This window comes from Desmodus rotundus, chromosome 2 (assembly GCF_022682495.2).
Source record: "Desmodus rotundus isolate HL8 chromosome 2, HLdesRot8A.1, whole genome shotgun sequence".
Lineage (NCBI taxonomy): Eukaryota > Metazoa > Chordata > Mammalia > Chiroptera > Phyllostomidae > Desmodus > Desmodus rotundus.
In genome coordinates, this window is record NC_071388.1 from 22,068,980 (window position 1) to 22,086,816 (window position 17,837).

The 17,837-nt window shown below is 42.1% G+C and overlaps 1 protein-coding gene across 3 annotated transcripts in view; it reads left to right on the forward strand.

The window, feature by feature from the left end:
• Positions 1–2,876, forward strand: part of GMPS (guanine monophosphate synthase) — a 50,401-nt gene extending 47,525 nt beyond the window's left edge. For all 3 annotated transcript variants that reach the window (XM_024562953.3, XM_053918036.1, XM_053918037.1), the window contains 3 exons: positions 430–560; positions 1,536–1,708; positions 2,760–2,876. In XM_024562953.3, the coding sequence (XP_024418721.3) occupies positions 430–560; positions 1,536–1,708; positions 2,760–2,861 (406 nt within the window). In that variant the 3' untranslated portion in view covers positions 2,862–2,876. The remainder of the gene's footprint in view (positions 1–429; positions 561–1,535; positions 1,709–2,759) is intronic.
• The last annotated feature ends 14,961 nt before the right edge of the window (positions 2,877–17,837 follow it).

Sequence of the window (17,837 nt, forward strand, 5' to 3'; positions counted from 1 at the left end):
CTGTATTTTTGTGTTCCCAAATTTCTCATTTTAGAAGAACACCCAGTCATTGGGTTAACAGCCACCCTCATGCATTATAACCTTATTTTAACTTGATGACATCTGCAAAGACCCTGTTTTCACCACAGATTCCAGATAAATACAAAGTTTTGGGGACATTCTTTAATACAAGACGTTACATGAAGAGAGGATTGCAATAATCACATATTATCTTTGCACATTCTGAGATATCAGTATTCTATAGAATACACTTTGAGGGAGGTACATAGAACATAGACCCATCTATAATTTTATATCCTAACTTACGCATTGAGGATTTCAAGTGGATAGGAGAGGTGCCAAAGAGTAAATGGAAAGAATGTTACACTATGTGCCTTGCTTTTCATACTAAATTGTAATTCTTTATAATTTTCTCCTCCCCTCCTTTAGAGTTGTCTATATATTTGGCCCACCAGTTAAAGAGCCTCCAACAGATGTTACTCCCACTTTCTTGACAACGGGGGTGCTTAGTACGTTACGCCAAGCTGATTTTGAGGCTCAGAACATTCTCAGGGAGTCCGGTAAGTTGCTCGTTTTGGTTATTATCACTGCATGCTTTAACTAGAATTTGGGAGCTTGGCATTGTGATTTCTAGGAGGAGAATGCAACTTCTGATTTTTAGATGCTTTCATTTTTATTACTCATTTCTATGGATAATTCTGTGGTATTGCCTTCATATAAAATTTATTTGCTCTTTGGTCATTTGCAGACATGTGCACAGTGGCAGCAAATTTGAATCGCCTAACTTGTATGTTCTCAGCTGAGGTTGAACAAGGCAGTATTCATCTTTCTTGTTTCAATTCTCTTACTGTAAACAAGTGTCCTTTCTGTACTCTATTTAGTGCCATAGTTTTTGCATTTTTGTGCTTTTTGTTGGTGATTTCACTGGTTAAAATGTTCCCCCAGGCATGGTGCTGAGTTGCTGTCTATGTTTCTAAGCACAGGAGGGCTGTGACATGCCTTATAGAGAAAATATGTAGGTTAGGTGAGATTTGTTCATGTATGGATTACAGCGCTGTTGGGCATAAGTTCAATGTTAATGAATCTACAGCAAATGTTAAAAAGGTGTCTTTAAACAGAAACACACATAAAACAAGGTTATATACTGATTGGTTAACGAAAATGGAACCAAAGACTTGCAAGGACCTAGTTCTGTAGTTCCTCTAGAGGCAATAGTTTAGGGTTTGCTAATTCAGTGTTTGCGGTATAGACCATAATGACCATGAATTACAAGAATAGACTTTGTACACACACAGGTAAAGCGTATTTACTATATAACATATCACTGTAGTCATCAAATTTTATTACTTGTATTTGTGGTTGAGTTTACTTAAGATGCTGTGAGAGCAGCTGGAAACAAGGCAGAATGACTCTGCTAAGTGTGGTGTGTGAATGCATGTGATTTTAGATGTTGTCTGGGAGGGTTTTATTGAACTGGCTCAGAGAGCTTTTCCATGGATGGTGGTAGGCTCTGCATGTCAACTTGCTTTCCATAGGGTATGCTGGAAAAATCAGCCAGATGCCGGTGATTTTGACACCATTACATTTTGATCGGGACCCACTTCAGAAGCAGCCTTCATGCCAGAGATCTGTGGTTATTCGAACCTTTATTACTAGTGATTTCATGACTGGTATACCTGCAACACCTGGCAATGAGATCCCTGTAGAGGTAATTTATTAATTTTCTTCTAACCTATATTTCAGTACCTCGTACATTTTATAATACGGTGAATGGAATAGACTGTGACAGTGTTGGCATTTCTGGGGTTGGTTTTCTGTTCATGAGACAGGCTTTCTATATCCACAGTTGATTGTTTAGTACACTGTAGGAGAAAAAGGCCTTAAATTTATATCCCTGTAGATGTCTGATTACTAACTCTTAACCTATAATTTTATTTAATTTTGCCAGCCAACCTCTACTTTATAAATAGTATTTATTCTCCAAGTAAAGAACTTCAGGACTGAAGGAGAGTTTATTAGAAATAAGCATGAGAATTGATGGCATTATGACCAGAAACCCATGAATTGCTTAATGTTCTGCCTACTAGCAATTCCATTTTTGATCATGTCCCTCCTGGCATTTCTTCACCATAGTGTTCCATAGGAGCTATTCTCTTACTAGTGGATGAAAATCACAGTGAGCCTTTGTTAGCTGGACCACTGCCCCAGGACTCTAGTGCAGAGCTCTGGTTACAGCTGCAGAGCTGGGTTGTGAAATGTGGCCTACGGTCTTGTTTTTCTTTAGGGTCAGATTTGCCAAATTTTTGTTCAGTCAGTGAGCAGGCCTCCTTTTCCTGTCCACTAGGCAGTGGCGGTCATTCTAGTGCATTATGCACTGCTGTGGTAGCCTCAGAGTTGTATGTTTCAGCCACAGGTAGCTCGTGAAGAATTAGCTTCAACATATAAAATCATACGTTCAGATGCCATAGCAATGCCAAATTGCCATTAAGTGTTTCTAAATACTTGTTGAGCTGTAACACACATAACTTGCAGGCTGGCACCTGTTTGTGGACAGTACTTGGAGTAGAATAGAATTTGTCACTTAAATCTGTAGAGGGAAGTAGGTTCACTGCATAAAATTAATCAGGGACCATCCCATATACATAGAGGACAATAGTAAAAATACATCACAATTTCAAATTGCAAATGCAAGCCCTTTAGGTCCTTTGGACACGCCATGGATTCTGGCTCTTCTATTTGTAATCTTTGTTTTATTACAGGTGGTGTTAAAGATGGTCACTGAGATTAAGAAGATTCCTGGTATTTCTCGAATTATGTATGACTTAACATCAAAGCCCCCAGGAACTACTGAGTGGGAGTAATAAACTTCTTGTTCTGAAGTACTGTGTGCAGTTTAACTTGATTAGAAACCGGTCCCAGTGTTGCCATGCAGTACTGTGAAGAGTACTGGAGCGGCTACATCACATCTGAGTTCTTCACAGCAGAGATCTGTGGCCTAAGGGCTGCACTGGGGGTAACGAGAAGGGACTAAAGAGTTTGTACGGGTATAATCAAAGCATCATTGCCTACACTCAGACAGATTGACACTGCATTTGCCTTTGCCTCACTTGTTCTTCGTGTATAAACTCACTGTTGCTATTGATGTCTCTGTCAATGAAGATGTATGAAGGTGGGTGAGTTTGGGGGTAGTAATGGGATTTTGTTCCCTTACCAGTTTCTCAGAACTGTTGGAAAAAAACCCATTATATACCAGTGTGACTTAGTACATAAACCTGTTTTAGAATCTGAGTTTCCCTGTAAGTAACCTTATTTCTCCAAAGATTGGGGGAGGTGATGAGCATGTCAGATAAAGGTATAGGTGGGCTGATCCATCCACTTTTGCAGTACACCGGCATTATAAAATGTAAGCTACCTTAATATGGAAAGCACGAGGAATTTGTTGAGGTACTTTTAGAATTGTATGCTGTCACAGCCATAGGAGAAAGAAACTAGGAGTGGACTCAGTTTAAAATGTTTTCAAATCGTGTTTCAAATAGATGTCATGTTGTTCACAGTCAGCCTTTTTATTAGGAAGGAGCTTTATCCTCCTTGCCTCATATTGCCTGCTCCTGCAGCCTTGCATAGGAAGTTTCTGTTCTCTCCCTCAAAGAGACTGTCTCTGGTGTAGCATAAAGTTAGAGCTCTTTAATCTCGTTTGGTCAGAGAGGAAGCCCCGAGACCACGAAAACCATCACATCACGCATGCCTGCAGTTTACAAATGCATGCCCACAGCTTGTATCATCCAGTGAAGAGTTGTGAAATGAACTCGTAGATTTAATCTGTAGACAGATTTTTACCCACTGCCCAGAAGACCATGACTAGTCTGGGACCATGCAAGCTATTACCAAACTTTGTAATCCTTCTACCAGCTGTAAGAGAAGATTCGAGAACTGGTGTAGAACTTGTTGCCATTGCCACCAGTTTCTACCAGATCCTTCGTAACATATAAGCACTCTAAAAATAGACAGTATTAGACATAGATTCTACAACCATCTCTCACTCAGTATTTTAGCTGATGTTACTATTTAAGAGTGTTACTATGCTTTGTTCATTTTTTAATTGAGGTGTAATTGACATAGTATTATATTAGTTTTAGGTGTCCGTGTTTTTCTCCTACTGTTTCCATTTCAGGTTGCTGCCTCTTTTATTTTCAAAATTCTGTATTAGAAAAAAATTTTTGTATGGGATTCAGTGTTAGAATAAAAAAATTATATGTGGCAGATGCCTTCATTCTGGCTGGTCCAGAGGATAAGAAAGGTGAGGCTGGACTGTCAAGGGAAGAGCTCTGTCTATTGTAACAGATATCTGTACCTGAGACCTAGGAGTCAGATGACTTCTACAAAACTTGAAAGGTTCGTTCTCTGTCCTGATGGTGGGTTCTTCTCAATGGCCTTTTGAAAAGAGCTTTTTGTTAGTGATCTGGCCTTAACGGATTTGGAATCATGTTATTCTAGAGCTTGAATAGTCAGCCTATAAAGGGTTTACAAACATTTATGTTTATGTGAACAATTTTTTCTTAACAAAAGTGTCTTACGATTTTGTTTTCAAGCAAATACTAGGAAAAATATATAGTAATAGTAATAGTGCCGTTGTTGTTGTTTTCCCCCAAAGTGTGTTCCAGGGAACGTCGCTCCGCTGCGATGGTGTGTGTGAAAGAGTCAGGTCATAGAAGCTTGGAAGGTGCTGCTCACTTGTGTTTCCATCTTGGAGATCTTGGAGTCATATATTATGGAGTCTGTATTATATTCAAGGCTCTGAGAAATTTTGAAGTTAAAAACAGTTAATTTTTTTAAACCTAATGTATTCCTGCTATTTGTTCACTAAACCCCTTCTTACATAGTCCTGTTTAATATTGGAAAAATAGTTTCTCCAGAACAGACCTTGACATGATATAGAAAACAATTAAAATTTCTGAAATTCAGAAATCCCCTAATACTAAGTACCCACTCTTCTTTTGCGAAGCACTGGTTGTTTTGTGCCATACAGTATCACTCTGTACCTTCCCAGTGTTTCATTCGAGCAGTTGAGAAACGGTAAGATTACAATCCCATTTTACACTTAAGGAAACAAGCTCAGCTTAGTAATGGTTACCTGCTGAGTTTCAGAATTAAATATGATAATATGATCCGTGGTAGATCATGACTGCCTTCCATCATTCGCCACCCACCTGGCACACCTGTGCTAATTAAATGTATTTTGTTTCTTTATAACTATTAGGAGGAGGGTGGCAGAGCAGTGAAAGCATGGTTCACTTCTAAGAATTTTGAAGACCAAACACCCAGGCCCACCTTAATGTCCCATCTATGATTGTCAGCTGTGTTAGAAATAACATGGTTAGCCTGGCATAACTTCTGAGAGGAAGTCTTTAGGTGTACCTGGGAGATAGGTGTTTACTGTTTCTCCGTATTTTGCTGCCTTCATCCTGAAATAGCTACATGCATATAGCCAAACAAGAATTGTAAAAGTTCGTTTCCTTGCTGTGTTTTGGTCTATCTCCTGATAGCCTGTTTTACCGAAATACTTTTGAATTAAACCTCTAGAGAATGAAGGCTTTCAGATTAGGTAGATGGGAGTATCCATCTTCAGTGCGTGGTCTTGTCATTAAAAAGCTGTGAGAACTTGCTCACGTCATTTCTGTTTCTTCATCTGTAAGATGAGGCAGTTGGATAAACTTACAAGATCAAATCCAGCCTTAAATTGTTATTTTATAAATAATAAGAAAAATCATTGCAGGAGAAAGAATGGAGAAGAGGAATAATTTTTTTTTAAATATCAGTCAAAGGTAAACATCAAAATACATTGTGAAGTACAATATTAATTTCCCCTCCCCTTTTTTCCAAAGCTGCGGTATACATAAGCAAGGTCTGAAAACTTGAGAAATCTCTTGTGATTATGACACTTGGAAAATACCCATCCACACATACCCACCCACTGGCAGTCCCTTCGTTGTGTGTTTTGGGGGAAGGTTGATAGAATATGCTTTTGCTTTGAGACTGCTGAAAAGTCTCCCACGATCAGTTACAGACAGATAATTGTTGGCAGAGCTGGACTTAGAATCCAGGCTTTCAGCTGTCTACCTTGAAGGTAGTGCTATAAGGCCCTTCAAGGTAAGGCTTACCAGGTAATTACCATTGTATAATTGATCATCAGGGATGAATGTACTTACAAAGTGTTAATCGTCTCCTTATTGATAATTAGTGATTCATTTCTAGGGGGAGTACTATCTTTCAGAAACTCCTCTGACACTCATGCCCAGTGTAATACACCTGTCTCCACCTTTCCACACTAGTCCCCTTCACTGTTCTCCACACCCTGCTCCTCCCTTCCCCCTCCTGAATTCTCACTGGAATGTGCTGAGGACACACCTCAGTGGCTGCTCCTTTCATTGGCCCAAATTAAGAAAGTTAACAGAACTGAGTACAACTTGGGTGTCTCCACCCTTGGAAAGCGCTCCTTTTGCCCCTACTGTGGTAGCTTGGCCACACAGGTGATACAGGGAGCCCAGGTGTTTTACCACTGGAGGGCTTTGACAATAGTGCTGGCACCTTTGGCTCATTTAATGACAAGAGATTTGGACTCGCCACAGAGTGCCAAAATGCCAGCTCCCAGCCCTGGTCTTACATATTGAAGAGGCCCAGGTATTCAACCCTATCCAACGATAACTTTTTGTTGGTGGTTCTCAACCCTGGGTGTCTATTAACTACTACCTGAGGAGTTAAGTCTGTTTAATACCTAGACCTCGCAATGAAACCAATTAAATTTGAATCTTGGTGGGGCCCGAGCATTGAGTTTTAAATCTCTCCACTGGAATAAATTGTTAATGAGGAGCATACCTGGTCTATCTAGTTGTGGTTTAACATCTTAGACGAACCCATAGGTGAGAAGAGAGGGCCGTAGATACTGCCTTGTGGAAGATCTCACAACTAAATTAGTTCACAACTTGGGACCAGACTCTGGAACTGATTCTGCCGCTATTTCGTTGTAGCTCAGGCACTCCAAAGGCCTGTTTGGTAATTAGGGCAGCTGGCATATGTATTGTCTCTGGTGAGGCCTTAGTAACAACTACACCTGCTTCTTTCAACCTATTCCTTTTGCTGCTTTTGTCAAAGAGGAGAAATCTACCCCTATGCTGCACTCACCTCTCCAAATCTGAGTAGCCAGATCGTGAAACTGATACTGTACCCACTCAGAAATCCTGGAGCCGTGTCATTCAGGTAGTTCTCTAGAGAGCTAGAGAGATTACCTACCTGTAACCTGAGTTCCTTGAATGAGAATTTTTTGAGCAGTTCCATCTTAATTTTCCTGCCCATTAGGGTCTTTGTTCACTAATAAAACCTGTGGCTTTGTTTTGACCTTGTTAAGAACCCTTTGATTAGCAGAATTGTGGAACATTGCAGGGAGTTTGGCTATTTCTGGGGTATTCGGAGTAATTGAAGTGGAATATATGTTTTTGGAGAATACAGATGTTTAAGGTAAGTAATTTTCTGTCTTTGAGTCTACTATGACCTTAAGATATTAAATGAAGAAGTGAATGTAATCTTTTGAGCAGACTTTTCATAAAGAAATATTTTGTTAATTGGATTAAGTAGTGTAGTTGTGAAGCCATTATGTAATTGTTTATGGTATACCGAAATGTATGTTGTGATAATGTTGGCACAAAATCGCTTTGCTAAATTAATGTGAAATGACCTTAATGCCTTTTGTCTTCATACTTCATAAAGGAGGAAACGACTTCCATAATTTGTCATTAAGCTTCAGTGTCCATGAGGAAGTACGAAGCAAGAGCAAAGAGGACAGACCCCAGCGGGATATGGGAAATAAGAAACTACATATGCTAGCAGGGGCTTGTGGGAAATAAACTTACTCTCCTCTTCCACATGTGAGAGAATGGGCAGCATTTTGCCCAGAATGTTAACATTGAACATAGTGGACAGAAAATACTAGGTAGCCTTCTATTTAAATGACGAACTTAAGGGGATTGTGTTGTGTTTCCAAAATTAAAGTCACACCCACGCTTATTTGACCTCTTGAATATTTATTTATATTTGATCAAATCTGTTCTCAATTTCTTAAATCACCTTTATTTTTTACAAATTACCTTTATTTGATATAAAAGTTGGGTTCTTTTCATTGTTTGGAACTATGTTACCAGAGTTGATGAAACCCATTAAAGTAAATGTTTATATTAGTGAGTTACCAATGTGAAATTAGAGGAACAGCCATGTTCAGAAACCAGATTCAGTCATTACTTTCAGGTAGCTACGTTGCTCTGGTATGTTTCCTTTCACGTCATGGGTCTGGTCTGGTCTGGTCTGGCCTGGCCTGGCCTTCTGCTCTCCGAGAAGACTGTTTAGTTTAACTGTATTTTGAAAAGTCTTTATTGTTTTAGCATGACTCAGAATAATACTGAGATCTTATCTTGAACTCTCAAAAATCTGTCATTCTCTTTTAGAAAAAACTAACTATTATCAAAAGCTATATTTCACACCATAAGCTAAATAGGGTTTTTTTGTAGGGATTGTTAGTGGATTACTTGAATGAGTTATATATATTAGATATTATATGCAAGCAGCTAGGAATTTCACTTTGACTTCACTGTTACCCAAATACTGTGTTAAATTCCAATTAAATACTTTTTTATATTTCTGAATGCTATTCCATGTGCAGTTTTATATTTCAGTTCTTTTAGGCAGTATGTAACCTGCCAGCACACTCTGTTCTTAGAAAAATTAACACCATAAAGGAAACGATATTTTTTAAATTTGCACTAAATGTGGCTACATTAAATAGTGAAGCACATAAGAGCCTTTCATCAAGATGCCTTTTCTAATTGCATTAGGATAATTGATATTTGCTCTGAATAAGAAAAAAGTTTCAATGAACTAAAAGTATTTAAGTGCAAGAAAATCTCATCTGATTCTTCTGGAAAACAACTTCTGTTACATTGATAAGGATGTAGTGTTATAATGAATGGAACTATTTATAGTGTTTTTTTTTTTTTAAGAAAAAGAGTGCTAAGAATTAATATATGCTATACCATTGTGTGTTCAACAATCACCTTAAAACTTTCCAAGGACACAGCATCCTATCCAAGTTCATATTACTTAGAGTCAAGAATTAATACTTTCCCTTGATGATTGAGTAAGTGATGTAGCACATAATGAGATTTCCCAAAGGTTAGTAATAAGTACCCCAGAGATTTAAAATAAATGAGATACCTTGGAGGATCTTTTAAAATAATTCAATGTTTTTGCTGCTGCTCTAACCTGTTTCCCATCAGATTTTTGCTTAAAGAATTACTATTCTTTAATAATTGTATATTATTAAGAATATACCATTGGCTGGTAAACATTTTGAAAAATCTTTTTCTTTCTTGGTTAGGTTATTAAAGTATCTGATGCATATTTATTACAGAGGTCCCCAAACTTTCTCCTTGGACAGTTTTATTAGTAATTTTTTCTTTTTTTCTCTTTTTAAAGATTTTATTATTAGCAGGGAAGGGGGAGAAAAAGAGGGAGAGAAACATCAGTGTGTGGTTGCCTCTTGCGCACCCTCTCCTGCAGACCCAGCACGCGACCCAGGCATGGGAATCAAACCTGCCACCCCTTGGTTTACAGGCCGGCACTCAATCCGCTGAGCCACACGAGCCAGGGCAGTAATTGTTTTAATAGACCCTAGGCCAAAATAAGTGTCTTAACAATTCCATTTATTAAGTGGTAGTCGTGTTCAAACAAAAGGGAGTTTGTCCTAACAACATACTAGCTGTTTGGCAAAAATATATATCGAAAGAAAAGATGTATTCTTAAATAACTACAGTTAATTATGAATGGCACATACACATCAGTTGCACATTTTACAACTTACCAAACTTAGAGATCGATTGACCACTGCCATCCTCACTGTCCCATGCTGAGTTTTGCATGGTAGTTTTTATCACAGCAGCCACTGAAACCCAGCTTTGTTAAGATACGACATCACTGAAAGGAAGGTGTGAGGGCCCTGTATTAAAACTTGACTGCTACAAGCTAGGGGTTCATCTTGTCTGTGTCAGTTGGCTGAAGTGGCTGGGAGTGCCTTAGGGAACCGTTTGAGAGCTGTGGTGTATGAGTATTTGATTTTTTTTTCCTTTTCTTTTTCAATTTAGTTGTCTTCAAAGGGGATGTCTATAGTACACTGTGTCCTTAATAATGAAAGAGTTCTCTTTCTTGGTTTTGAAATTTAAGAGTTGGAATATTTTGCAAAAACACAGATATTTAAAAATCTCAATGTATCTTCCTAAGAGTGGAGAAAGTTAAACCATATATTACATAATGTATACATGTATAGAATGTGCCTAGATCCAAGTATGTTGTATACTTTTTTAAAAAATGTATCTTTTATTTTTTAAAATATTTTTAGAGAGGGGAAGGGAGGGAGAAAGAGAGGGAGAGAAACATCAATGTGTGGTTGCCTCTCACGTGGCCCCCACTGGGGACCTGGCCCACGACCCAGGCATGTGCCCTGACTGGGAATCAAACAGATGACCTTTGGTTCGCAGCCCACCCTCAATCCACTGAGCTACACCAGCCAGGGCCGTTGCATACTTTGATCACTGCAGAGCTTGCTTTATCGGGTAAGTGTTGTTACTACAGAGGCTTAAAACTATCGTATACTTTTAAACCTACACTAGAGAAGTGACTTTTAATTTACTGAATTTACACCATGCCAAATGTGTTACTATGGGGGGAACAGGCACATCACACACACCTTTCTGTTAAGCAGACAGCGATGGCCATCCCTTGAAGAACGTGTTTTCTGAAGTCAGAGATGTATCTCATTAAGGCAGAGAGAGGCAGTGCTGCTCGCACCAGTTTGGGAGTAAGTTAAACTGAAAGCTTACTACAGGAGCACAGTTATATTGCATATAGTTTCACCTTTGTGTGACTTTATCCTGAATCTCAGGAGAGAATCATTGCAGAAAACGTAGAAATTTTCCATCTGAGAAACGGGAATGAGACTATTCTGAGATCCCAGAGTATTCATGACACTAAAGTAAGATTCTTGGTTTAGTTGTTAGGTGTGTGGTTTTGGGAATGTGCATAAGAAATAATATTTATTCCTAATTTTGCTGATAAAACAGCGTGAAATCCAACAAACTTGATCTATTTCTGACTCCATGTAGCTGTGTTACTCTGAGCAAGGCACCAGCTCCTGGGCAACAGCTAACACAGGTGCCTGTGCCGTCCAGTGAAAGGGGTGAAAAACTATGCTTTACCTGTAAGATGCCACTGTGAGTGTGGTCTGTTTTTTAAAATGTGGCAGTGCAGATGAGACAGGAGGTGGGATTGATAATCCCATTGTGCTTAATTAGCTGGGGCAGCTCAGGTAAATTCGCACTCTGCCACTCTCCAGATTTTGTGGGTGGGGCGGGTAACTTGCTTTCAGGGGCACAAGGGCCCTGTATGCATCTTTATGAAGTTTATGCTATATGACATACCCCTCAGAGAGGGGGAAGAACCCTTGTCTCCTGTCAGCTAGTCTCCAGTCTGGTACTTGAAAGGGTCCAGTTTATTTTCTCTTGATTTTAGTGGTGTGTGCAATTATGAAACATTTGTCCTCTTGCCATTGGGGAAAAAAGCTGGGGACAAGAACAGATGTGATAAGTCAGCATGTGACTAATAGCAGAATAAAACATTCAGGCAGTACTTCTCACAGAATGTTGAGAGGTGAGGGAGAACCCCGCAAGCCCATGCCCATGCAGAGTGTCCCCGTGTATGATGTCACCCCTTGGGTTGGAGCTGAGTCTTGGCAGGAGAGGTAGAAAGTGTGGAATATTCCAGGAGGGCGGGGACCAGGTGGAGCCGGAAGTGAATAAACTTTGACTGCCCTGGGTGGTTGGGAGGTGGAACTGGAGAGTTGGAGCGACACTGGGAGACTGTGATACAACCCAGGGATGGCACTGTCCAGCTGGGGCGTGTACTGGGCAAGGCAGCTGAGCTGGAGCGGCATTGCTTGGTGGTGGCCCAGCTACCCTGGAAGAAGATGGCCCCAGCCCATTTCCCTTGCTGTAAACAAGGTCTCTGGGATAAGCTGTTGTCAGTCCAGTCAGTCACGTAATCCTTTCCCGTGCTTTATATGTGGTTCAAGTGGCATGCTGCTGTATGTCTGAGAAGAGCCTTTAGTGTGGCTTTTGAGACCCTCCACAGTCTGACTTGTGCCTGCCAGTCTGGCCTCACTTGGCCTTCTGCAGCCAGGTTGGTCCTGCTGTGGGTTCCTCGTGCCCCTTGCTGCTTCCCCCCTCTCCTTCCCCCTATTGCTCCCTCTGCTCGGGGTGCCAGCCCCAGGGCCCTCGTACCCCACTCTGCAGGCCATCCTCGTGTGGGAATGGAAGATTCCTTTCCAAGCTCCCCTTGCCTGTCAAAAGTGCCATGACTAGTTTACGTTTATTATTTCGATTTTACTTGTTTACATGTATTTTCTTCAAACTAAACTTTCTGAAAGTAGGGTCAGTGATTTTTTTGTCTTTGAACTCTTAGAGCCTGGTTCCTAAAATGTTTAAGTGGAATGCTGTGTTAAAAAGACACACAGGACCTGTACAGGGCTTATGTCAAAGGAAAAGTGTCCAATGGGAGATTTCCACGAATCAGGCACCTGAGTGAGGACGCTGGGCTCAGGCAGGTCACCCAGCCTGCACCCGAGCTTCCCCTCCTAAAATCACCAAATAGGAACCCACTTGCATTTTTCCCTAGGTGTGACATCCGCCCTCTCTGTTACAGCCCTCGGTGCAGTGCTGTGTTTATAAAAACCTTTAAAAACAAAAACAAAAAAAACCTCTGGGTAGACAGCTTGGTTCTTTGGCAAATTCTGTTGGAATTGTAAATTAAGAATGCTTGGAGCGTAGCATGCAATTATGGGGATTTGTTCACGCTTTTCTTGAGGTTGGGTGGTGAAGGTCCTCGGTGTCAGGGAGGCAGAAAATCTCAACATTCAGAGCAGTGGGGTGACAGTCCTGGCCTCAGGTGGTCCCAACGGTTTCCAGGTGCTGGGCTGGACTGGCAGACTGGCAGCTCGGGTTTCCTTTAGGAAGTGCTCAGTTCCTCTCTGAACATCTCCTAAGTACTCTTTTTCAACAAGATGAAAGGAGAGTGTTAGCAAAGAAGGGTTAGGTAATTAAATCTCAATGAGGGTTTCAAAGCTGTTTTTCAGCGGTTGCAGCAGGGAAACACTCCTTAGTTCATTACTCAGAAGAGGGAAGACTAAACACTATTTAGTTCATTGTTCAGAAAAGTGAAGAATAAATCTTCAGAGGTTTGTTTTTGAGTGCTCATGTGCGGTGGAGTGACCTGGCAAATGTGAGGCTGCCGTAGGCTGCACTTATTTTGTGGTTCAGCGGTAGAAGAGCAAGAGAGGTTGATTATCCGTCGTAATTACCATAAGCATTTCGCATTTATGCAGTGACGGGAAGGTATATGCAACCTGACATCTATTATGTTCCCAGCAAATGTGAGCACGTCTCTGGCAGGAACTATGGATTGACACCCGTTCTAACATGCGTGGCACTGTGCTGGACCCCAGGGAGCAGGCTCCGAGCCTGGGGGAGATCACGTCATATTTGACTCCTCTGGCTCCTTTACCTTTCCCAACCCTCCATGTGCATATCTGGCTTGTTTTTAAATGATCACTCCTTCTTCCAAGGTGTCTCCCCAGTCTGCTGCTTTCCATTCCCAGCTCCCACCACAGGCCAGGCCCTCACTTGACTGTTCTGTCTTACTGCAGGGGCAGCTGAGGGGTTTTCTCAGCCCCTGGTTTCTTTCCTCTCCAAGCTAGTATCTTCATTTCAAAACACAGATTGTGGACTCAGAAAGTTCTGGTTGCCTTATTCATCTGTTCAAAACCCATCAGTAACCTCTTATGTCCATGCAATAAGGCCCAGACTGTTTCACCTGACATGTGATTAATTTTCCAGCTTCATCTTCCAAGAATATTCTCCAGCTACTCAAATTTGAGGCATCTCCCTGCCCCTGTCTGTGTGTCCAGGCTGAGCCCTATGTTCCTGGGCTGGGATGACCCCCAAATGAGATGAAGGCAGCTTGTGCTTTAAAGCCCAGCTTGTCACTCCTAGAAGTCTCTGTCAGGTCCTGTAAGTCTGAGCATTTGCTCTCCTCTGTCCTTGGAGCTCACGTGTGCATCTGTCCTGTTCCTCTGACTCCATCTGCCTTGCTCCCTGGTGGTTTGCTTGCCATGTCCCACTCTGGCTTGTAAACTTGGTGAGGGGAGAGAGTGGGTCTTGATTCTGTGTCCCATTGCTGCCCACAATTAGGTTTGACATAGTGGCTGCTCATCACATGCTTGATCAGTGCTGCGATCTGTGCTTTATAGGTTTTAATTGCTTGCCTTTGGGTCCGCAAACATAAGTTTTCATAAATTACCAGTAGGCTGGACCCTCATCCAAACTTAACAGGGCGGGGTTGGATAAAGAAGGTAAAGGGAGTCTGTCCGTGACAAACAGGTGAGCAGCAGAGAGAAGTAACACGGGATAGAGAACTGGATTTCTTGGGGCTGTTTCTCCAGCTTCATCAGTTATCAGCTATGTAATCTTGGACAAGTTAATTTTTTTCAATGTGTTTCCTTACAGTGAGATGAAAATAGTGCCTACGTACTAGGACTATTTTTATTTTTTACTTTTTAAAAAAGATTTTATTTTTAGAGGTACAGGGAGGGAGAAAGGAAGGGAGAGAAACATCAATGTGTGGTTGCCTCTTGCGTGCCCCCTGCTGGGGACCTGGCCTGCAACCTAGGCATGTGCCCTGACTGGGAATTGAACCGCTGACCTTGGTTCACAGGCTGGTGCTCAGTCTACTGAGCCACACCAGCCAGGGTGGCTAAATTTTGTCACATCAAAAATTTTACTGCAGGCTCCTCTACAGACTGTAAAGAACTTCCAAGTACTAACAAAAGAGCTAAGATTGTCCAGGACCAGTTCCTCACCCAATGTGACCACTACCTGGCTTGTCCCTATTAACTAAGATTTGTCACCCAAGTTTTGTTGTACCACTTTTTCACTCTACATCTCTCTCTAGTCTATTTTACACTCCTGAGATTATTGTTGGCAGGAGAGCTAACATTTTCTTGGGTTTAGCCCCAGAAATACGGGCCCTACCTGGCTTTCTGGATTCATGCTTACTGTTTTAAAGAGCCAACTCTAAGACCCAGTTCTTTGCCCTAGTTCTGTCCATGCTGGAGAGAACTCTCCTTCCTATACCACAGCCTCTGTTCTTATATCCCTACCCATTCCATAGGCAGAAATCAACCCACCAATGTTGACACTTGCCAGCCCAATGTTCCCAGATTTAGTTTGGAGTCCTAACTTCTGGATCTCTTCCCAGTAGCTCCAGAGGTGATACTCAGTAGGGGTAATACTAGGACCCTTATTAAGTATCCATTGTCTGGTGGCTTCTCCCTTTCCTTGTACCCTCTTATCTCATTGCTTTTGACACTCATCTCCTTTCCTTTCTTCGTCAACAACAGTTTAGATGTGTGATACCGGAGAATCTCTCCTGTTACAGTGATTCAGCAGAACAGTTCCTCTTGTCCTGGTCCCAGCCTTAGAAGGAAGTGGCTAGTTCTCCGAAAGTTTGTTTTCGATTACTTCATGCTTTACCTCGTTTCTTATGTTTTTATGGCCATGTGCCTTCCCCCAGCCCCTTTTCTTTTTATCATGAGCAAAGAAAAAACAGATACTCCATCTTCCCTCCCAATCCAGCCCATTCCCACTGAATATGCAGTTATCCTATCGCGCTTCCATTCCCTGAATCTACCTCAGACACTCAAGGAGCTTTGCCTTCTTGAGGAGAAACCTGAAGGTTCCGGAGCATCCATCCCTTGTGCCCTGTCCTGAGGCTGGCCATGCTTTCCTTCTAGAAACAGAGGAGCTTTTTAACTACACCGTGTGCAGTGTCTCACTTTTCTTTCTGTCTCAATGCCTAGCTCAGCCCTCAGAAATTTTCTTTCCTGCGTAGAGAAGAGAGACCCAGGAATCTCGGATCTCCAGGGAAAATACCTTAACGGCAGCCAGAGCCAAAGCAGCTAGGTTAGAAACTGACCATCACATATGTGCTTATCCTGATAGTCACGTTCACTGAGATCAAAACACTGCAATGAATTCAGTATTTTCCACGAATTTCCTTTCCCCCCAAACAGCCTTCATTGTACTCTGGGGGTCGGGGCCAGTCACGCTGCATTGAGTTCTGACCACCTCTATCAGCCCAGACCCCACACGGTTTCTTAGTTGGTTGTGCTGCCTCCTTCCTCCCCACCAATGTCAAAGAGACATCAATGATCTCTACCCCTTCCACTTTCCCAATAGGAGATGTGACTGGGAAGCTCAGCAGAGATACCAAGGCCTGTGGTGCTTCAGCCCTGAAGCTGGCAGGGTTCCTCTTGTCCACGGTTCCCTGGCTTTGCAGCAGAGTCTGCGGCTTCCTGCCGGGGTTCCCAGAGCTCCCAGGCAGGGGCTCCAGGGCTTCCAGTCAAGAGTTCCCCAAGACCTACCTCAGCAGGTGGTCCTGGGGAGAAGCAGCTCGCTCATCAGGAAAGCTTTTTTGGCGCTGTCCTTAGTAGCTGCCCTCCTCCGCCAGCCACCTCACTTTCTCTCCCTCTCAGCAAACATTTAAGGGGACTTTACCAAGCACAGTTCTGGAAGATGATTAGGAGATGTGGTATCAAGTCCCAAACACCTCGCAGCCCCTTCTGGGAGGACATTCGTTCTCCTTGAAAAGTTGGTTTTCAAAACACAGTGCCTGTCTTTAGATCTCGGAGTGCGGTGTTTCTGTGGCTACTGGGTTCCAGCAGACCCCAGAACTCTGTTCCTCTTTTACCTTCAATGGCCCAGTTCCCTGGCAGTGGTCCCAGGCCAAGCTGCTTCAGAGAGTTTATTTAGTCCTTCTGGACTGTCTTTGAATGAGCAGCCGCCTTTTAAGTTTCGCTTTAAGCTTTCCCTTTGCTGTTCTCTGAGCCAAGAGAAAAGACCCCCACATTATTTTTACCTCTAGGGAACTCTCATATTCCCCAAGAGCCTCTCCCGGGTCCATAGCATAGACCTCAAGAAGACAATTGTGGAATCCAAGGATCTACGATGATCTCCGAAGTGGGAATTTGGAGGTCATCAGCCAATCATGAGCTCACTTAGCCCCACTCTATTTTTTCACCTCATTGTTTTTTAACCCTGGGTGTGAAATTCTGACAGCTACCTACAGTAGATTCTTTGAAAGGACACTTTGTTATTTGAAGTTGTTCTTCTTTATGCTATGTGATTTTATAACTGGGAAAACAAAGTTCTTATATAGCATTAAACGAGAAAAGCAAAATACATGTTTATATTCACTGCACCATCATGCCTGGGTAAAGTTTTGTTTACGGCATCACCTTGCATGGACGCCAGTGGACCACATCTGGGAGGGAACACGGACTGAATTACATTCTGTGTTAGGAAGATAGGTTTATGAGTGATTGTATTGTACAAGTTTACTGTTTTTGTGATTACAAGTTTTCATTAATTTACGTAAAGTGTAACACAATTAGAAAATAAGAGGAGAAGGATTTGGAACAGAAGGAAGAGGAGATTAGGAGAACAGTTAAGTGAGGTTTGGTGAGCGCTGCAGCTCCGCAGACCCAGAGACCGGCTGGTAGAGCCCGGAGAGGGGAGGACTGGAGGCCTGTTGCTGGGAGGTTTGCATGGGAGCACCGGCAAGGTGAGACAGAGAAAAGCAGCGCCCGCTCAGAGCCGTGAGGTGGGAGCTGGCCTGCACTCACCCCTGGG